This window comes from Hipposideros armiger, unplaced genomic scaffold, assembly GCF_001890085.2.
Source record: "Hipposideros armiger isolate ML-2016 unplaced genomic scaffold, ASM189008v1 scaffold_3, whole genome shotgun sequence".
NCBI classification, from domain to species: domain Eukaryota; kingdom Metazoa; phylum Chordata; class Mammalia; order Chiroptera; family Hipposideridae; genus Hipposideros; species Hipposideros armiger.
The window spans coordinates 9,643,490-9,665,872 of record NW_017731353.1 but is presented as its reverse complement, the minus strand read 5'-3'; the positions used below and the strand labels follow the sequence as shown (position 1 = coordinate 9,665,872).

At 51.3% G+C, this 22,383-nt stretch overlaps 1 protein-coding gene across 2 annotated transcripts in view; it reads right to left on the bottom strand.

Annotated features, from left to right (window-relative positions):
* The window catches only part of EHMT1 (euchromatic histone lysine methyltransferase 1), a 143,109-nt gene that overhangs the window by 54,627 nt on the left and 66,099 nt on the right, over positions 1 to 22,383 (bottom strand). Inside the window, exons 3-8 of one of the 2 annotated variants that reach the window (XM_019641290.1) lie at positions 17,093 to 17,649; positions 12,674 to 12,854; positions 8,428 to 8,564; positions 8,033 to 8,221; positions 2,041 to 2,118; positions 585 to 705 (exon numbers count right to left, since the gene is read on the bottom strand). In XM_019641290.1, the coding sequence (XP_019496835.1) occupies positions 585 to 705; positions 2,041 to 2,118; positions 8,033 to 8,221; positions 8,428 to 8,564; positions 12,674 to 12,854; positions 17,093 to 17,641 (1,255 nt within the window). In that variant the 5' untranslated portion in view covers positions 17,642 to 17,649. Of the gene's footprint in view, positions 1 to 584; positions 706 to 2,040; positions 2,119 to 8,032; positions 8,222 to 8,427; positions 8,586 to 12,673; positions 12,855 to 17,092; positions 17,650 to 22,383 lie in introns of both variants that reach the window. The other variant, XM_019641301.1, reaches the window with a different exon arrangement.

Genomic DNA, 22,383 nt, shown 5'->3' with positions numbered 1-22,383 from the left:
CCGGGGGACGGGGAAGGCTGGCAGGGGCACGGGACTCAGCAGCTGGTGGGCGTTCAGACAGTGAGTGTGCTGGAGGTCTCACCATCACACACACATGTCAAAAGTCACCTGCTCTGCACCTGAGTTACGTCCACTTTAACAAATGCCAAGTCTCCCGATACAGTTGCAGAAGTGACCCTGGCCCCCTGGGCCTGCAGCCTCCAGACTCTGAGGGCCATGTCCTTCCCTACGGTCCGTGAATAAAATTACTTCTGGAGCAGAGGAGCCAACCCAAGGGCCAAAAGCTGCCCACACAGGACTCTGAGGGTGCACACAGGCCACAGATTCCCAGTCACATAGGGAAGGTGACAAATGACCCCCATCAACTCAACAGTCAACAAGGAAGGCAGTGTTAACAGGAGGTTTGCCGGGAGAAAGGCACTTTAGGATCACCCAAGTGTCTCTCACAAAGTGATTCCAAACACTATTTTTTTTTTTTACAGTGGAGCCCCCTTTCCAAATGAAATCCTACAGAGAATCCCCCACCCCCAGGTGGCTTCTGGCCAACGCCGGCCCTGCGGCCCCAGCCTGGCCACGGTGCTCACCCAGCAGGCCGCTTTGCTTCTTCCTGTTTCTCCGCCTCCTCTTCCTGGCCGGCTTGACCCAGGGGCTGTCTGGCTTCCCTTTCCTCCTGAGGAACTTCTTCTTGATGCTGGATTCGGAGCTCTGAGAACCAAAGGGGCAGGAAGGGAGAGTGAGCATGGACACTGCTGAACGCAGAGTGCTGGAAGCTCTGTTCTCTTGCAAAATGAAATACCTAGTACATCTCCATTCTGCAGCTACAAAATTAATTTCACTTTTGACACTTTTCTGGGTCATACGCTTAAAGATACCAGGCTTTCTCCCAAACATCACTTTAGTTCATTTATTTTACAGGTGAAAAACGAGGGGGTGGGGGCAAGAAAATTAAAATGGACTGTATAAATCTCATTTGAGTTTAGCATAAAAAGAATAAAAGAGCAGGTCCTACCCAGGAACTGAACAAGCTCAGGGAGAGAACGCCTTTTATCAAGGGCATCCTTTCGTTTTCCTCATGAGGAAATGACAGTCAGTGCCCCAGTTGGGTTCAGACTCTATGGCCAAATCCTGTACCAGAAAGCAAGGGATGGTTGGAACTGGCTCCTAATGTTTCAAGACTGTTTGAGAACGTTTTTGAACTCTAGCTGTTGAAAGGGCACCTAACTGGCACGAATGCCACAGACACATGACGTGAAGCGCCAGCGCTTTGTAACCAGTCTAATCCGCGGCCCTCACGCTTCCTATGACATAGGAGACGTCTGAAACAGACAGACACAGCAGGGTGGGGCGCCGGCTTCTTGGGCAGCCACCCTGGTGACGGAGCCCTGGCCCCACGGGGAGCAGCCCCCCACCCAGCACCCCAGGCCTCACCCTGGGGCCCCCTTGACACCCTGCACCCAAAGCTCACTGTCGCTTGGGTCCACTGCCCCCGACATTCCCTTGTGTCGTCCACCCACCCTATAAGCTACACCTATGACCATGTTCTCCTTCTTAAGAGCCTATCTCAGTCCATGAGACCCCGAATTCTGAGCTCAGAGACCCCTTTCTGGTCTTACCCTGGCTCATCCTGGTGGGTGCTTGCATGGCCTGGTGCCCCACCCGGGCCTGGGCCCCAACCCCACCTCCGTGCCATCTGCACTTGGCTGCCCCCTGGTAACACCGGAGAACTTGTTCCTGTCCCTCACCTCCATGTGACAGCCAGCCCACCAAGAGGAGCTGCCAATTCTACCTGACACCTCCAGTCCCTCCTTGTCTCACAGTCACAACGGCAGAGTCACCACCGCTGTCCGTGTTGCCAGCTACTGCCCCGTCCAACCCCCCCCCCGCCATGCCCACGGCCTCATACTGGGTGCTGGGACCCCATCTGCCTGCCGTCCTCGAGGCCTGCTTGCAAACACACACTAAGGCACAGCGAGGGACAAAAGGGAGGGACCTCGCAGCGGCCCCGCGACCGTTCCGACTCAGCGCAGCGCTGCTGCTTACCAGGTCCGACTCATCCCCGTCCTCCTCCTCCTCCCCGGTGCCGGCCGACTCCTGCTCCTCTTCAGACTCGCCATCCATCTGAGCGGCCACGACATGCCACAAAGGAAACAGACACCACTGAGACCTCCCACCAGAACACATTTTCCAAACACTGGCGGTGCACATGGGTACCCCTGCCCCAACCCTAAGAGTCCTTCACAGCAGACGGCGCCCAAGCCGCGTTTCCACCTCAACCTGGAAGTACAGACTGACTCCCCAACCTCACATGACCTGAAGATGGCTCCCCAGAGGTCGCCAATGGCCAGAGTTGCCAATGGCATGCTGGAGGAGTGGCTGGTGCATTCTGTGCGTGGCAGACATCAATTAAAAAGTCACAAAACAGGGACGGCCAAGTGGCTCAATTGGTTAAGAGTTAGCGTAAGAACACAAGCTTTGAGCAGCAGGGCCACTGGTTTGATTCCCACATGGGCCAGTGACAATGCACTCAAGCTGAGCTGTTGCTGAGCTGCCAACAGGTGGCAGGATGGCTCAGCTGGTGAAAGCATGTGCTGCTGCTAACTAGGCTGCCTGTTCGATGGTGGGCTATGCCTGCCCACAACTAAGGCCTGAGCTCAGCACCTTGAGCTTAGAGGCCACGAGCTGCTGACGGGAAGCCAGATGGTGACTGGCGCCCTCCACAATGAAGATTGAAGAAGAACTTGGTTGGTCCCCTTACCCAATCCCCTAATTTGAAAAAAAAAAAAAAAAAGTCACAACACACACATGGTAAAAAAACACTTCAGAGGCCACAAAATAATGTAAAATGCAAAATCTACCCCAACCCCCAAGAGCCCCGTGCAGGCCCAGTGGCCAAATGTTGGTGCAACTCAGGCTCCTCCAGCAGAGGCTTGAGCACAGGGCGTCTCCCGTCTGCACAGATCACAGAGTCCGGGCACACAGACTGCTGGGCACTTTCTTCTAAGTAAAAAGACGCTTTGGAGCTCGTTGCATACCAGGACAGCATTGATTCCTCCTTTGTTTACTGCTGTATTTACCTTTTCTATCCACACAGGTGAATATACTCTCAGTGCAAACGACGCAAAAATACACAAAGCACATACTCGCCCCTTCACACACCCTCCAAGGAGGGGTTGCTCACACGCGTCCAGTGGGCTGCCCAGGTGTCCTCGGCATGCCCTGACCCACCAGCAGCTTCACCCTGGGGCTGTGTTCCAGATACGCCAAGAGCCTCCAGGACAGACGATAGGCCATGGTGCCCTCTGCACAGGATCAAGCACCCCACGGCACCGCAGCCTCCAAGGGGGTCACACGCCCCAGGACAGAAGGCGCGAGATGGTTCCGACTTCACTGCACTTTCCCACCTGTCCCACATATGCCTTACGTGGTCTCATCCTCAGTCCGTATTTCCACGGGGTCCCTGTTTTCTGACACATTTGCAGAAGCTCCACACACAGGAGTGTAACGTTTCTTACAAATGTTTTCCCCATCAAGTTCTTTAAGCTTTCTGGCATTTCTCATTGCACCCGTCAGACATGTCCATCTTCCCTTTGTGAGCTCTGGGTTTGCATGTTGCACTAGAAAGCCTTCCTCCTTGCAGGTGAGAAAAATCGTTTCCAACATTTTCTTCCACCACTCAATCTTTTGTGCTGGCACTAAATCTTCTGGAATTTACTTTTAAATAACAGCTTTACTGAGACAGAATTCACCAACCCTAAAATTCATCTTTTTGAAGTATACAAAGGGGTGGTTCTCAGTATATTGAGTTATGCACCCACCCCCCACCCCCAATTCCAGAATGCAGCTCCATTTGCTACCTGCCATCTTTCCCCACAAAGACCAGTCAGTTGCTCCAACAACGTTTACTGGAAAGTACAAGCCCCCTTGAGCCCATCCTTAGTACAAACTGCATCTGTACATTGGAACAGGATGTCGTGGACAACCCCCCGCCGCCCTCCAGCATGAGCTCCCGTTTCGGTCACTCTGCAGGTTCAGAGCTGCTGGCCTCTCCCTGTTCTGCTTTCACCTGTCCCACCGAGTCCTGCAAGGACGAGAGCTTTTCTGAATTTATGGATAATGCAGAGGATAAAACAATGGTTATTTTCATTCAGACAAAGAATGGGTCTTTCCGTGATTGTGCCTTTTTCTTAAATCTCTTTCAGCAAAGTTTCAATTTTCCTCTTGTAGGCAACAGACATTTCTTGTTAAATGTATTGTTAAGTACTCTGCGTGTTACAATTTATAGCTAAAGAATTATAGGTTTTTGTAATATTAAAATAATAAAATTACACTTTATAGTTTTGAGGCATGGATGCCATGGTTGTGTTTCTCAGAGTCCGTATCTTGTGAAGGTCCATCTGACACATCTGCTTTAAGACCAGCCGTGTGCTAGACAGCGGGACTGGCCAGGTACTGACAACATTCACTGTTTCAGACATCCAGAAAAAGTTCTCAATTTTTCTATTGAGAAGTTGAAAACCACAGGCATTGATCGATGTATGCTGCTGTCATCACCTCTGCAGTTACAAGGACACGAATGGTTTTATGTCTTGATGACGTCTACGTTCAGCTCACTAACTATAACACACAGTCAGCCGATGTTCTTGCATTTTTTAAATGGATGAGTATATTCTCAGCAAACTCTCCCCCTCATCCTTTAAATATTAATGTTTCCTATTGGTTCTCGTTCTAGGACGATGACCGCTTGGGTGTTCATACTGGCAGACTGTGGCAACAGCTCCCTCTCCGTCACGGATATTAACATGCTTTAAAATTTTCACCATGAAGTAGAATAACCTTTTCCGTAGGATTCTGGCATCTTTAGTCCCCTTTATTTAACATGTTATCTTTAAATTTCATTGGGTAGTTTTTCACTTTGAAAAGACTGAGCAATGAAACTACCAATTAAAACAAGCAGATTAACAAGTTCATTAACTACCGTTCCTTCCAAGAGGCCTATCAAGTGACTGTAAAGGAAGGAACAGGGTAACGTTATAAAGGGTCACTTAATAACTGCACATACGACAACTGCCAGGAACAAGGCGCAAGTGGAAACCCGAGGAAACTGGAAAGAGAAGGGACAACGGCAGACATAACTGGGGTCAAATACTGAACAGGGAGATCACGGCACACAAAGGCTCAGCTGGCAGTTGGCAAGCAGGCGGCCATGGCCCAGCAGGACACGGCTCTGGTCACCAGGCCAGGAAGTGAGGGTCCCATGCCCCAAACCATGCAGCACCCAACTGCCTGCCATGTGACCAGTCCTCCACTGGCTTCCAATCCAAACAGCAAGGCAAGGATGCCAGTCAGGCAAGTGACCGGGCAGCCACAGTGGGAAAAGGTACCAGCCTACCACACTGACAACACACAACAGCTGTGGCCCCACAGCCCCGAGAGGGTCTCAGAGACCCCAGGCCATTTTAAAGCCACTGTTACATAACAATGAAAACAAACTAATAATTTAAGCAAATCCCACAAACATAAGCACTGAGTAAAATAAGCCCCACTCAGAAAAGAAACGCACCTTGTGGACTCCATCTACGCAAAGAACCAAACAGAGAAGATGACCGCAGACAGCAGGCGTCGCACGGAGAAGGCGGTGCCAGTTGGTGCAGCCAAGCTGTGATCGCGAGCAACTGTCCTTGTCGTGATGCCATCAGGAAGTTACCCAAGTCCAAAGCACCGAGCTGCGCCCCAGCTTCCTCAGCCTCCCTCTCACATTCTAAGCATCAGGAAGTCCTGGCAATGGCCAGGGGACCAGCTCTTCTGGGCTCAGCCCACGTCCTTGACCCATCATCTGCACCCCCACTGTGTGTGACCCACGCAGGGTCACCTGGGCCGGGGCCGGGCATCTCGGGGCCGCCCCCAGTTTACTGGCAAGCCTGACTAGGCTGCTCCTGCCATCTTATTCTGTTTCCCACTGCCCACACTGTCCTCCCGATTCCGCTTTTGTTTCTTGGTTCTTTAGTTAGCTTGGCATCCATTTGATTTTTTCCTTTATATCATATCTGGAGCTCTTCCACATTATTCAGTGTCTAGATTCTCACTGGACTACAACAACCTCGATGAAAATAGAGAATCCAGAAATAGACACAAACGCATAAGCCACATGGTAGAAGACAAAGGTGGCATTTTAAATCAGCAGGGAAAACGTCCACCGATAAGTGCTTTTGATAACACGTGGCTACACGTCTGAGGGAAGCCATGGACACTGACCTCATGTTTTGTCTAAAAAGCTTTGAGATATAATTTATATACCATAAAATTCACCGATTTTTAGTATATCTACTCACATGTTTTATCACCCAATAAATTCTATATGAATCAAATATTTCTACACAAAAATGAAACCCACTGTGTTACAAGACAGTTCACATCAATTTACTCAGAATCACCGATAAGAAAGGCCTGCTTATCGCAGTGAGAACACAGAACCCAGCAATCGCAGCAAAACAGACCAGGGCCATGGGTTCTGACATCCCAGGCCAGGCTGGAAGACGGAGCCCCCAGGGAACTGAACACAGCTAACATCGGCACCACAAACCACCGCTATTCACACAAAGGTCCTGAGACTGCTACATGGAAAAGAGCAGGTGAAGAACACTCAGCAGTCCTCACAGAGCACGGAGACCGTGGGAAGCTGGTCAGTCCACTCAGAGCTGCAGCCAAACCCTGCGGGTCCAGCAGTGCAGACTGTAGGGCCAGACAGGAGGCGCACGCTAGGAGATGACCCGGCAGTAAACGGTGCATCTCAAATACACAGTGCCCACGAGAACGCTCACAGGGGCGGCGCTGGTGCCCCCGGAGTGCACAGCTGAGTGTACAGCAAGCAGTGCCGCCCGGGAGGGCAGGGGGAGCATGGCTGTGTGTGGCCGCAGCCACAGTGAATGAGGAGAAGGGCGTTGCATAGGGCTCCTGAGGGGTGAGGGCGCTGGCACCAGTGGCTGGGGTATGCTGGCCGTGTGGGACGTGGGGGCTCCTCTGACTACTATTTAGGACGCCACACAGGGGATTAGGGTGCTGCTTCTCTAAGTGAAAAGAAAAACACTAATAAATGAAATTTTAAAACAAATAATTTTAAAATTCCCTTCAAATCTCTAATGTTAGCATTTCCACCAGTTTACCAATTTACTTTTCAATAATTACCTAAGTACTGGGGCAATGTTTTCAAATTCGCCCCAAAACCTGCTAAAAGAGAAGAATGGGCATTAACTGGCTAAAGATGGGTCTGAAACTTGACCTGGAGGACACAGTGTGCATGTCGGCTACCGCACAGCACACGTGGACACAGAGTACAGCTCAGGGACCCATTGCCAGGTCCCTCGGCAAGGCTGCTGCAGTCACGGCGGCTGCCTGAACCCGCCTGCCTGTGTGAGCTTCAGGGCAACTCTTCAGCCGGGACAAGATCAAGGCTTTTCTCACAGAGTAGGAGACGAGGACAGTACAGTCACCACTGTCTGTGTCGCCCCCCAAGGTCCCCCTCTAACTTAGCACCTCAGAACTGAAACAGCATAACGCAGCGCAGAAATCGTACCCATCCAGGGCCCCGGAGACCCTGGCCTAGTGCTGAGCCCCAGGCCACCTGCAGGCAGGGCCCAGCCAGCAGGGGCCACTGCATGGCCACCTCGCAGAGCTTGTCCTCTGGGGGGGGAGCGGGGAACCCACGGACGAAGCACCCAGAATGCGGACACAGCAGGCGTTCAGAGCGCAGGCAGCCAGCAGCCCTGCATCTCAGAGGCCCAGCACCGAAGGGGCCAAGACACGACGAGCAGCCGCCACAGTCACGGTAGTACCGCTGGCTCCATCCAGCGGAGCCTAAGGAGGCTGGGATGCTGCTTCAGTGAACGCTGTGCAGCATGACAAACACTTCCCTGATGAAAATAAACCGATTTAAAACTCAAGAGAAAACAGACCAAAGTCCAAGTCACAAGCGAAGGGGACCCGGCAGGCCCGGAAGAGTCGGGCTCCCGGGGACGGATCCACGTAGGAGGCCTACCTTGTGCGTGGGCTCTGCCCCCGCCACGCTCTCTTTCGAAGTCCTGCTGTCCTCCGGGGGGAAGGCGGCCGCCTGCTCGGCTCCCTGGTCCTCGTCCTCGTCCAGCTCCTCCGAGTCGTCATCCTCCGAGTCCATGTCCAAGCTCTCGCCATTCACATGAAGGGCACTGTCACCCAGCTCCTTCTCGCCCTGGAACAGCCCAGCACGTGGCGTCAGCACAGCCAGCTGCGGCACCCTGGGCGGGGCCTCAGGTGGAGGTGCGCTGCGGCCTCGGCCCCAAAAGGAAAAAGGGGCCCAGGTCGCCCACACCGCGCCGCCTCCCGCAGCGCTCCTGGGCCTGAGGTCCTGGCGCGGGCGCATGTTCCCCCCGCGAGCACGCTGCGAGCGCCGCTTACCTTGGAACCTGCTGTGGAGTGAGTTATGCTCTTAAACATCTCAATCACCGTCCTCTGTTTTAACACTTTGGTCTTTTTCTTAGGAACCAGGCTATAGGTTCCCATTCTTCGTTTTTTCTTCCGAGATACTGCAGCTGCTAAAACAAAAGGCAAGGAAGCTAAAAAAAAAAAAAAAGTCAAAAGGGGACAAGAAAAGAAATGCCATTCAAATGTTTTTCAAAGATAGGTGACCGTTTACAAGATCATCAGCACAACACACAGTGGTGGAAGTTCTTACTGGTCGTAAACCAGGCTGTTTGTTTTATTGACAACAAAACACTACACGTGTGGGTGCAGGTAGGGATCTGCCACCGAAGAAGACACACCATCAGAAGCAGGGCCCCAGAAGCCCAGCTAGGAGCAGTGTGGGGGGACAGTGAAGGTCACGGGCAGGACATCTTCCCAATGAGTGAATCACACGTCTCTAGACGCGTCCCACTAAGGAACAGCCACGCAACAGTGCCCACGGGGACCCTTCCCATCACCTTGCCCCTCGCTCAGCAGTCAGGAACCAAGGGGGCCAAGGACCCTGAAGTGACTGCAAGTCTGCGAGGCGAGCAGGGGACCGCGTGGGGCCTAACCCTCCTGATGCAGCAGCTGCAGGCAGACTGGTTTGCAGAATGTTGCTCTCTACAATATTTTTTTTACAAATTCCAGGCTTTAAAAAAGACCTGAGAGAGGCCAGCTGAATGGCGTGTTGGTTAAGAGTTGGCTTGGGACGCCAGCTCTGAGCAGCAGGGCTGCCGGTTCGGATCCCACATGAGGGCCAGTGACGCTGCGCCCTCTACAGCTAAGAAGGTGAAGAACAGCTCAACCTGGAGCTGGGCTGCCGTGAGTCACCGGTGACGGCATAGGCTGCAGTGGGCTGCCGTTAGCTACCGTGAGTGGCCGGCAGCTGGCGAGAACGGCCATGAGCTGCCATGAGTGGCCGACCAATGGTTGGCAACCAATCTGCCTCACCCAGGAAGAGCGCAATAATACCAACATCGGCCAGTGAAACAACGTCCTCCACAACTAGACAGCAACTGCTCTGTTCCCAATTCCCCACCGCTGTTCCCTCCCCCAACTCTCCAATAAAATCTTTAAAAAAAAGAAAAAAACCCTGAGAACCGTGGTTGTAACACAGAGAAACTCTACTAAAGGCTGAAAAAGTACCTTTTTTCTAGTTCTACAAAATCAAAGAAAAGAAAGCTGGAAGGGCCACCAAGGCTGTGTGGCAGAGCTGGTGTGCCTCCACCTGGGGACGGCCGCCACGCAGTCCTGCAGCGTGCTCATGGCAGTGAGCAGGGGGTCATCTCAATGACATGAGCTAAGGAGGGGCAGGTGTGCCAGCATGAAGAACGGCCCTGCGTGACTTCACGAGGGACGACAGTGTGTGCTATGTAACCATGTGGGCCCTGCCTATGGTGCCGGGGCTGGAAAAGACAGGACAGTCCAGGACCATCACCACAGTGACATGCAGTCTTAAGTCCCAGAGATGACCCGTGCGCAGGTCCCACCCCTTCCACGGAAAAACCACACCCCTGGACAGAGAAGAGTGGGGTTTGCAGAACAAAGCTGACAGGCTGTCCCCTTCCAGGTCTGCATGAACACTGTCACAAACGCCTGTATCCACAGGGGCCACACAAGTGAACACTCTGCGTCCCCACGATGCTGACAGGTGCATGAGCAATGCTGTAATGAGGCGAGGCGGCCGAGAGGGTGCCACCTGTGTAGGCGACACCTGCAGGCCCAGGAATCGTGACTTCAGCACCCTCGCCGGGGGTGACAGCACCAGGTGCAGATGGGCCTGGGGAGCATCTGTAACAGACCAGTAGGCTACGTGCTGGTTGGAACTGTTTCACACTGTCCCAGACTAACACACTAATTAGCCCCATTTCCAGCTGACCAAGAAAGAAGCTGTAGAAGGATGAACGGCGGGAAACTGCTAAGCCCACTGAGTATTTCTTTTTGGAAAACTCAGATTAAAGAGACAATGAAATAATAAACCTAAAATAGAAAAAATCTTAACACTCTAACAGAAATACTAACATCTGACACTGCTGGCCAATCCTTACACACATGGATGCAATTCTGTGGTTTTGAAAAGTGCCAGATTTAGCTGCTTAAAACAGATAATGACAAGTCAAAACAGCCAAACAGCAGGACGTTCCCTAACTCCCACGCTCCACAGACAGAACAGGGCGTCCTTCTGGGGAGGCAGTCACTTGCAGGGCTGACCGGGGAGGACAAGACAACCAGGCCTCACAAGCCATAAGGCCACATCACAGTGCTCAGGAGCCAGCCTGAAGGGACAAACCTGGGACAATGTGGCAATGATATGAGGGAGTAGAGCCCAGAGACTCAAGTGAGAATCCACGTACTGAAAACAAACGGATGGGAAGGTGAAGCACTTCCTTACGGTAGAAACCCCTCTAGCAAACAGAGGGAACTACAGGGTTACCCCTGCACCACCCCATGGCCATCAGTCGGGCAGGTGTCCTCAGATGCTGAACCACCTGAACCACCAGGCAGGATGTGAGAAGCAGGACGTGTGCAGAGCTCCGAGTCTGCCCTCCCAAGACACACAGTGACCGCCATTCGGGAAACAACAGCTGTATGAGTGAGGCCTGCAGACCAGCCTGGCCAAGGCAGGACCAACGGCCACCACACACCCCCACAGACATGCCGTGAAGACACACACCCCTCAGGACGTTTCACGGCCTGAGCCTGAGCCTGATCCAGGGAAACCGCAGTGACCCACACGAGGAACATTCCAGATTAAGGACACTGAGAAGGCACCACCCAGTGACTGTAGGGCCTGACTGGAGCCCGCAGCTGAAATGCTCCCCTGTGCTGGGAGGGCTTTAATGGGGCGACTGGCAGAGCTGAGAACAGCCTGGGAGGAGCGGGGGCCCCAACTGTGGTGCCGCTGCAGCCTGCTAAGGTGGTGTCCTTGTGTCGAAGGAGCAGCAGTGAGATACTGAGAGGTTAAGGGCCACTGATGCTCGCGGCTTCCTCACGCTTCAGAAACGAATGGCTCCAGGTGAGGAGAATACACACCCGTGCACAGTCAGGTGAGGACAGCATGGAGACATTCCCTGCACAGCTTCTCACCGTTCTGGGGTCTGAGAATACTTCTGAGTATGGAGTACCCAAAGCCCAGAGGAAGATGGCGCCAACCAACCGTCCACCCAGACAGCCCAGCACTCTCAGTGCCAAGCTGAGCCCGTGCTTTGTGCTCAAGGCACACCCACCCAAACATCCCGCAAAAGGCTCCAACAAAAACCAAATGTCAGGACCCCAACTTCTGTGAACAGAAGCTTAGGACAGTGGGAGGCGCTTCGGGGAAAGAGGTGGACAACGGAACTAGGAGGAGACGCTGTCCTCCGTCCCCACACCCTCAACCCGCCAGCCTCCCCACCACATAAACGGGGCCAGTTCCAAACCCAGTCTCCTCCCCTGCTGGACCATGGCACTGTAGGTTCAGTAAAGAAAACCACCTTTGGGCCGGCCGAGTGGCTCAGTTGGTAAGAGCTGGCTTGGAAGCACCAGATCTGAGCAGCAGGGCCCTGGTTCGGATCCCACATGAGGGCCAGTGACGCTGCGCCCTCTACAGCTAAGATGGTGAACAACAGCTTGACCTGGAGCTGGTCTGCTGTGAGTCGCCGGCGAAAGCGTAGGCTGCAGCCCCTGCTGCCAAGAGCTACTGTGAGTGGCCGGCAGCAGTGTGAGTGATGTCCAATGGACAGCAACAGATCTGCCTCACCCGGGAAGAGCTTAATGATAATACCAACATGGGCCAGTGAAGCGACATCCTTTTCAACTAAACTGAAGAACAAAAGGACAGCAACTTGTCTGTTCCCCTTCCCCCAATGCTGTTCCCCTCCCTCAGTCCCCCAATGCTGTTCCCCTCCCCCAATTCCCCAATAAAATCTTAAAAAAGAAACCCGCCTTAATCCTGGGGGTGAAAACCAGCTGAGAAGGCGCGCCACCAACCTGAGTAGCTTTAGAGCGGAGGTCCGATGGCCCTGTACAGGCCACGGGGAAGCCCAGGGCCTGCGACTCCAGCCATCATGACCCAAGCACATGCACGCCTGTCACATGCGATTCTTGCCCATCACTAACCCCAAGCACACGCTCCCCCGTCACACGAGACTCTCGCTCGGCAGGTGTGGCTCTGTCATACACACTCTGAGGGCACACACAGCCATGGGGTCCCTCATACCTGTCTGTGACTTTGTGGTGGCCACGTAGCACTGGTTTTGAGGTAGCGACTGGTGAAGGGGTGGGAAGGGGGGTAAGAGCGGCTGTCGTCCAAAGTCAGAAATGGTTTTGCTCATCTCCTCTTTGGGCTCCTCTTGGTCTCGAGCTTCCCGAGCGTCTCTGGGGTCCTTGCCGGCTGCGTGCTTCACAACAAAGACAAGGAACAACTATGATTACGACGAGCAGATGGTCACGGGCAAGCATGTCCAAAACGCAGCTCCTGGCCCCACAAGTGCCCGTCGTCCCAGTTGTTACTGAGAGAGGACGGCGCTGTGCCTGGCCCCTGGGACACCAGTCAGTGAGTGGGCGAAGGACGTGTTTACGCTCGAGCAGCGGAGAACAGTGACCACTTGTGGCAACACCTGTGTGTTCTCGAGCTGGCCCTGCACAGAGAAAGTCTGCCAGGCCCTGCTCTCAGTAATAAACTATTCTGAGTTAAAAACACCCCAGGGCAGCACCGTAAGCTCTCCTAAGGTGCCTGCCAGCTGGTTTACCGCAGCCGGCTGCCCCATGCAACAGCCCCACGGTGCATGTACCACACGACACTGTGACAACTCCCCTGATCACAGCTGGGCCTATCTCCTAACTCTGCCTTCATCCCCAGCCTTCAAGGACTCCGGTACCTGCAATGCTGATGCCCAGCCCGGCCCAGCCTTCAGCCCAGTGGTCTCTGAACCACCAACCCCTAAAGACACTACAGTCTTGAGACAGTTTGATCCCAAACCCTATTCAATTCAACCAAATGTCCTCAGTCATGCAGTCAGTGCAATAAATAGTCAAGAAAGCAGCATCTTTCAACAAACAGGGCTGCAGAAGCTGCACACCCACACACAGAAGGGTGGAGTTGGACCCTCACTAGATACAAAAACTAACTCAGGCTGAATCAAAGACCTAAAACTAGAAAACTCTTACAAGGAAATGGGGAAAGCTTCATGACATCATACTTGACGATGAACTCTTGGGTATGAGAGCCAAAGCACAGGCCACAAAAAATAAATAAATTGAACTTTTCAAAATTAAAAACTTCTCTGCATCAAAGGACACAAACAATACAGTAAAAAGACAACAAAAGGAATGGGAGAAAGTATTTCCAAGTCATATATCTGCTAAGGAACTAATATCCAGAACATACAAAGAATTCTACGACTCAACAACAAAACAACCCAACTAAAAAAACGGGCAAAGCTGGGCCAGCCTAGTGGTTCAGTTGGTTAACCCGCCATTGGGTGCAACTGATCTCACAGATTCATTGCACACAAATTTTCAAGTATCTAATAGTTAAGTATCGTGACTCATCGCTTCTGTATCTTCCCCCTCTACCGTAACCTATCGCCAGTCATGTTTGTGACTTAGTAGAGTAAAGACATATTTCATAGTGGCATCTTTGTGTGCAATGAATCTGTGATATCAGTTGCGCCTGATGGAGGGTTAAGAGCGTGAGCTCTGAGCAACAGGGTCACCGGTTCAACTCCCACATGGATGAGTGAGCTGTGCCTGAGCTGATGTGCCGCTGAGCTGCCAACAGGTGGCAGGATGGCTCAGCTGGTGAGAGTACGTGCTCCTGACAACAAGGTTGCCAGTTTGACTCCCACATGGGATGGTGGCTATGTCTACCTGCAACTAAGATTGAACACAGCTCCTTGAGCTGAGTGGCCATAAGGTGACAACAAGTGGCCGCATGGCGATTAGACTTGGAGCTGAGCTAGCTGCCCCCTCCACAACTAAGATTGAAGAACAACAATTTGGCTGTTCCCCTTCCCCAATTCCCCAGTAAAATCATTAAAAAAAAAAACAAAAAAACGGGCAGAGCATCTGAAGAGACGTTTCTCCAAAGAAGACACACAAATGGCCAACCAGCACATGAAAATATGCTCGATATTACTAGTCATCAGGGAAATGCAAATCAAAACCAGTGAGATACCACCTCACACCCATTATAATGGCCACTATAAGAAAAAACAAAAACAAAAACCATCCAGAAAATTGTCAATTATACCTCAATTTAAACAAAACAAAAACAAGTGTTGGCGAGGATGTGGAGAAGAGAGAGCCCCCTTGTGCACTCCTGGTGGCAAAGTGAAATGGAGCAGTTGCTGTGGAAAACTGTATGCAGCCTCCTCAAAAAGCTAAACACAGAACTACCTTGTGACCCAGCAATCCCTTTCCTGGGTAGGTACCTACCCAGGTCTCAGAAGATTTGCACCCCACAACCACAGCAGCCAAGGGGTGGGAGCACCCCAGTGTCCACTGACAGAGGACTGGATAAACCAAACGGGGTCCCTCCACACAGTGGAGTGTCACTCAGCCCTGAAAAGGAAGGAGGTCCTGACACCAGCTACCACGTGGATGGACCCTGGGGACACTGTGCTCAGTGAAATGGGCCAGTCACAGAAGGACGGATCCTGTAGGACCCCCGCCACCCCCTCACAGGAGGTCCCCAGAGGAGTCAGATCAACAGAGACAGGAAGTAGCTGGTGGGGGCCGGGGCTGGGGGAGTGGGTGGGAGTGAGTGTTTAATGGGGACAGAGGGTCAGTTTGGGGAGACGAGAAAGTCCTGGAGAGATGATGGAGGTGTTGGCCACACAACACTGTGACTGCACCTAGTACCATTGAGCTGACTGTGACTGCGCCTAGTGCCACTGAGCTGACACCTGAATGTGGCTGAGAGTATGTTTTGTGTCACGTGTGTTTTACCACAATTTAAAAACAACGCGTCCTCATCTCTGGAGGCAAGGCCAGGGAGCCTCCGGGGTCCAGCCTGGGTTCAGCCCATGCAGTTAGTTTCTCAGGGCCTCCCCAGGGGACCTGCTCAGCCCGAACTCTCCAGCCCTGTGGGCCTGTCAGGACTGCGTTTCTCCTGCTCGGGGCTGTGGCGCTGTGGACACGGCCCACCCTGGAGGGCCCTGTGACAGTCCACTTCCTCCTCCAAGGACAGCCCCTTCCATAACGCCCACGAGCAGCCCGCCCTCGGCACAAGGGGCTCTGCCTGAACACGGCTCGGCAGCTCTGTGAAGAGCTTCAGTCTTCCTCAAACACACCAAGCGGTGTCTCAGTGTCTGAAGACAGGAAGTGGACACTGCTCCCTTCATGCACTGCACAGCACAGCACAGCACAGTCCTGCCTCCCCCAAGCACGGCAAAGTCACAGAGAAAAGGCACGCTCCTGGGAGTCACCCCAACACGAGGTGCCAGAGACAATGAAAGAACCATAACTCATGTCTTTGGGAGGACAGGAGAAGGTACAACTAAGAACGCAGGCTTCCTAGGGTGGCTCAGTTGGTTAAGAGCTCGCTCAAGAGTTTGAGCTCTGAGCAACAGTGGTTCGAGTCCCAGCCCGAGCTGAGCAGCCCCTGAGCTGCCAACAGGTAGCAGGATGGCTCAGCTAAAAAAAAAAAAAAAAAAAAAGAACGTAGCCTTCCTTAACTGAAAGGACTAGTCGGGGACACTGGGTATGAAAAAAACGGTTGTCAAAACTAAGAATATCAACATGTGGGGACGGCCAGTTAGCTCAGGTGGTTGGAGCACAGTGCTGATAACACCAAGGTTTCCGGTTTGATCCCCACATGGGCCACTCCCTAAGATTCAACAATGCCACTGTAGCATGAAAGGAATGTGTAACCAATGACCATGGCTGTTCCCCAATAAAAAAAAATATTGACATGTGGAATGACCAGCGAGAACATCAGAGCAAATGAGGAAGCTAGACACGAGGAGCAGGCCGTCCACGCGTGTTCCCAGACCCACAGTCAGATCCACAGGGCCCATGGGAGGGCAGCGAAGAGGAAAGCCCGTCGGCCCATGACGACGGACTATCAGCCGTAGTCAGGATGCTCAGCAGCAAAGCTGGCCCGAGCACTCCCACGAGGGCATGACCACAAACCTGGAGTTTGCACCACTAGGAGACAACGCAGACCTGGGAAAGCAAACGCAACTACGGACAGACAGACGGATGAGCTGCTGGCAGCAAAGCCCTGAGCCGGTGGCTGGGTACAAGGACAGAGGCCTGGGTGTATCTCCAGTGCGGTCCCTTGCCCCTCCCTTCTGTGACTGGACCGGACCCACTTCCTGTTACTCATTTCCAATGAGACGGTGGATGCGAAGCTGGCAGGAAAGCCCCAGGCACAAAGCAGGGAAGGAGGGGTCTCCGTCAGGCAGGGGCAGCTATGGGGACAAAGCCTGAGGAGTGAACCCACAGGGTCCCTGGCTGTGCTGCTCGTGTCCTAACCCTGCACAGCCCCAGGCCACCGCCGGTCGGGTGACCGTCGCTATCCCCTGGCCCTTCTTCTCTGTGCAGGCGTCCGTCTGCCATCACTACACCGAAAAAGGGGACAAAGGGAACAGCAAGAGCGCCACGCCAGCAGCCCGCCTGATGGGCACATTACCAGGCCCAGGGTGGGCTTCGGCATGGTCTTCCGTGCCCTGTGGACCTTGACGTCGGCGCCCGCAGCCGGGGGCTTCTTGTCCTCTGCGTCTCTACTCCCTTCCCCGGGCTTGGCTGGCACTGCGGCTGGCGTCTGAGCAAAAGCACCAGGAGTCCTCCCTCTGCCGGCCGCTGCGGGCAGGGTTTTCGCGGCATGACCAGGCAGAGCGGGCGCCGCAGCACTGGGGCCCCGCGAGGGCAGCTCCTGCGGGGCTGCTTTACTCAGTGAGAGCCCGTTGCTCCCGACGACAGCAGTCTGAGTGAGGCCGTCGGCGCGGACGTGGTTTTGCTTCCCCGCGTCAGTGTCTCTTTCTGAAATCCCGTTCTCTGCAATCCGGGTGAGTCTATTGGTACCTTCCGGGGGGCTGCCATGAGCATTTTCCTGAGTGTGCTCTGCTGTGTTTAGGTGCCTGCTGGCATCGCTCCTCTCACAGGGCCCGTTGGCTTCACCGTCTGCGGCCACGGGAGCCTCTCCTGCCAGCTTCTCGGCAGGGCCTTCATCGGCGGCCATAGAGGTCTCTGCGGACAGAGGAGAAGATGTCAGTGGCTACGCTCACACTGCACGACACCGCCAACGCAATAGCTACGATTTCACATGGAACTGAGGAAAACTTGCTTAATTCATGTACAAACATGTATGTTCAGACGGACTGAGTATAAACCGTTATCTTAGAGCCTAAATTTAGTCAGTTGGTGAAATCTGCAGAAGACCAGGTCAGAAAAGGGGAGTCTGCCCTGAGCTCAAGCCGTGGGCTGCCTGTCACCCCGCAGTCCTGCCCAGGGACACCGTCTGAGGTTAGGGGCACAAGACAAACCACGGTGCAGGCTGAGGCGCAGGCCTGGGCACGACCAAGGTGGGACATGAGGCTTACGAAGCAGCTTCACAACAGCAGTAGAGAAAACGGGTCCTAAACCCAGAAAGGGCCTTACGCTCCTGTTAACAGCCGGAGCCCCACTCTGACGTCCTAGCCCCCAAGCGTGCTCTCCAAGAGGGCTCAGTGTCCTGTAACACTCCGGCAGACCTGTCAGTGGTGAGGGGAGGTCACAATAACTGCACTTCCCATCAGGAGACCCACAAGCACGTGTGACCTCACTGACTGAAGCTCACAGGAAGGATTCCAACACAGGGTGCAGATCACACTCAAGGCTCCACCACTCACGGTCCCCGGCCCCAACTCTCTACAGGGTCTCACCTACCACGCTTCGCCAGGTATTGTGTTCCTTGTCCCCAGGCCCCTAGAGAGAAGGTAGATGAGGGCAGGGTTTTATCTGTCTGTCCCCTGCTATACCCTGAGCACATACACAGACCTTGGCACATGACACAGTAAGTACTTTCCGAATGAACACACAACGATGAATTTTGAAAAGCCCAGCTCAACACAACAGGTGGGCACTTGCTTAGCTTAGGGAAGGTGACAAAGCTCCCAGTGCAGCAAACATGCTTATTCAGACACATTAAATGAGTCCCATGTACAGTCAGAAACAACCTGAGGACACCCGCTAACACCACGAGTGCTAACACAGGGGTGGCCGCCCGGAAGGAACAGGAAGGAATGAGGATCAAGGACTGGAAACGAAGGGACAGAACCCACGTCCTCAGCATCTCACTTTTAAAGGCTGACTCAATTAGCAGCGAAAACACAGGAGCAACACAGCTGAGCTCGAAATCAAGAGAGAAAACCCACAGCTTTTTTCTACACCAGCATGAACTAGAATGTACAGGTGGGAAAAAGAAGACAATGTTCACAAAAACAGGAGAAACGGTAAGGGGTACAGAATTTTAACCAAGATTAACCAAAGCCTCCGTGGAGAAGAAAATGGAATTAAACATGTCATGATCTTCACCGGCCGAGTGGTTCAGTTGGTTAAGAGCTCACTCAAGAGTGCGAGCTCTGAGCAACAGCAGTTCGAGTCCTGGCCCGAGCTGAGCTGCCGCTGAGCTGCCAACAGGTGGCAGGATAGCTGAGCTAAAGAAAAAAAAAACCAAAAAAACCAAAACATTTCATGATCTTCAATGGATGACAAAAATACCAAGATGTCAAGTCATGTCAAATTAAATCTATAAACTCAATGATGTCCCATCGGTGTCCTCAGCACACCAAGGAAGGCCACAGCCTTATTCGGACGGAAATCAGGAAAACAGAGTAGCACAGGCTCCCGACAACAAGGGTAACGTGGGGCCGTGTGATGGAAGTGAGGGATGGAGGTGTGGCCAGAGGGTTAACGGGGGGGCCGTGTAATGGAAGTGCTCTGAGTCTTGACAGTGGTGGAATATATGAATCTACACATGTGATAAAAATGCAGAGAGAAATGGACACACAAATGAGCACTAGGAAGACTGGGGCAGACGAGTACGATTCTATCAATGTCAAGCTCCTGGTTGTGAGACTGTGCTACAGGTCAGCAAGATGTTGACACCTGTGGAAACTGGGTGAAGGACACGTGAGATCTCTATTCATTAGTTTTATAACTGCATGTGAACCTATAATTATCTCAAAATAAAGTTCAACTACAAAAGATAAACTGCAAATCTGTATACTAGCAATAAACAATTAGAAAATAAAATTTTAAACACCATTTATAATAGTCTAAGAAAGTATGAAATAATCGGGGGTGCAAGAACTGTACACTGAAAAATAAAACATGTGGCTGAGAAAAACTAAATAAATAGAGAGATTCTGCTTGTTTACACACCAAAGACTCAATACTCAGTCACACACGTGAGTCAAGCAACAGGAGTCTGATCAGGTGAAAGAAGGGTTCTCAGTGACGGGCATTCAGTCGAGATCCCAAATGGCTAATATCTTAGTTTTGAGTTATCGGAAAAGTCATGATGCATTTTTGCAATGAAAAACATAGAAAAAATACGTCATGACTTTTCCGACAACTCAATACTGGGGCTGAACTCCACCTGCTACCTGAGTAAAATTCCTTCATAACAATAACAAACCAACCTCTGATTGGAGGTTGCTCCGTTTCAGTGCTAAACATGTTTATAAACAAGCTGAGAAGAGGCCAAACTTGTCTGAAAGTTAATTTATCAAGTATCCTAGAAAAGCCCAACAATTTATTTGGGGGGGGGGAGGGAAAGATAACCAAATCCAACATCATATCCAATCCACCAACTATACTATTCAGATATTACGAGATGAAGAAATCAGGAGAATCCATAATGAAGAGTCAATGAAACACTCATGAGTGACAGAAACGCTGGAGCCAGCTGGTGTGCATGTTAAAAATAGCTATTATAGCACTGCAAATACTGAAAAGAAACTATGAACATAGAGACGCATGAGGTCTAAAGATACCCGCACTACACGCGTCCACCCAAGTGGAAGCTGTAAACATGAAAACAGAATCTGCAAGGAGTTATCGTGAGACAACACTCACATCAGACCAGACACAACAGAAAAGATCAAGGAACCTGAAGACACATCACAGACTCGATGCAAAATTAAGCACAAAGAGAAGAAAGGCTGAGAAGTGAATCAAGACTATCTGAACTGTGGGATTATTTGAAAACAGTCTAACTTACTCCAACTTTGCAGTGTCCACAATAGGAGGAAGTAAAAAAAATGTACATCTGAAAATACAATGGCTGGAAAATATTTTTTGCCAAATATTTACCAAATTTGATGAAAATGATAAAATCAGTGAACAAAAGCAGCTTACTGAACTCCAAGCAAGATAAGCACAAACAGACCAAAGCACAACATAATCAAACTGCTGAAAATCAGTGATAAAGTCTTAAGGCAATCAGATAAAAGGAGACAACACATGCAGACAAAACAGTTAAGAATGATTCCACATTTCTGGTTAAACACTAAGCAAACCAGGAAGCCATGCAATGTCTTTGAACTGCTGGAGGAAAAACTGTTCTCCTAGAATTCTATACCCAACACAACATCCTTCAAACAATATTTTCAGACAAACAGAAGCTGAAAAAATTAGTCACCAGCAGAAAACCACATCAAACAATGTTAAATACAGTTCTTCAAGTGGTAGGAAAATGATACCACATGGAAACTCCTCTACAAAAAGGAATTAAGAGTACCAGAAAAGAGGGCCAGCCGAGTGGAGCATTGGTTAAGAGTTGGTTTGAGATGCCAGCTCTGAGCAGCAGGGCCCCGGTTCGGATCCTACATGAGGGCCAGTGACGCTGCGCCCTCTACAGCTAAGATGGTGAACAACAGCTCGACTTGGAGCTGGGCTGCTGTGAGTCACTGGCGACAGCGTAGGCTGCAGCCCCTGCTGCAGTGGGCTGCCATAAGCTACCGTGTGTGGCTGGCAGGCAGCATGAGTGGCCGGCAGCCCGTGTGAGCCAATCTGCCTCACTTGGGAAGAGTGCAATGATAATACCAACATGGGCCAGTGAGGCTACGTCCTCCACAGCTAGACTGAAGAACAAAAGGACAGCAACTTGTCTGTTCCCCTTCCCCGAGGCCCCAATAAAATCTTAAAAAAAAACACCAAAAGTACCAGAAATGATAAACATGTAAGGAAATATAAGAATTTACTTTCTCACTAAAAATTTTTGTTAAAAGAAAACTGAATGCTTGAAGTAATAAACACAGTAACAATGTATATTGTGGTTTATAACGCTTGCGGAAGTAAAATCTGGAATAGTAGTGGCAAAGGACAAGAGGAAGAAATGGAGTTAATTATGTTTAAAGTAATGCATTACACACAGAGTTGCATAACAATTTTTAAGGTAGACTGACTTAAGGTGAATACTGCAAGCCCAACAGCAAACAATGAAGATAAAGAAAGGGGTAAAGCTAGTAAGCCAATAGTGCAGATGATAAGGAAAAGAATCATAAAAATTATTCAGCTCAAAGGAATGTAATAACAGAGGGACGAAGAAACAAAGGAAAAAAGGACAACATGGTCCAATTAAAACAAAACAAATCTATGACCTAAACACTCCAATAAGAAAGCAGAGACTGTCAAGCTGGATAAGAGAGTGAGGCCCAATTGTACGGTGTCTATAAGAAACCACTTTAAATGTGTTTTAAAACACAGGTTAAATGTAAAAATATGAGAAAAAAATATACCATACAAGTCCTAAACAAAAGAAAGCTCAAGTGACTACATACACATTAAACTGAGTAGATTTCAGACAAACGGACATTAACCCTCCATCGGGTGCAACTGATCTCACAGATTCATTGCATACAAATTTTCAAATATCGAACAGTTAACTTAACACATTGAAGATGGGGCATTTAAATTGTTTAAATGCATGTTCCCGGG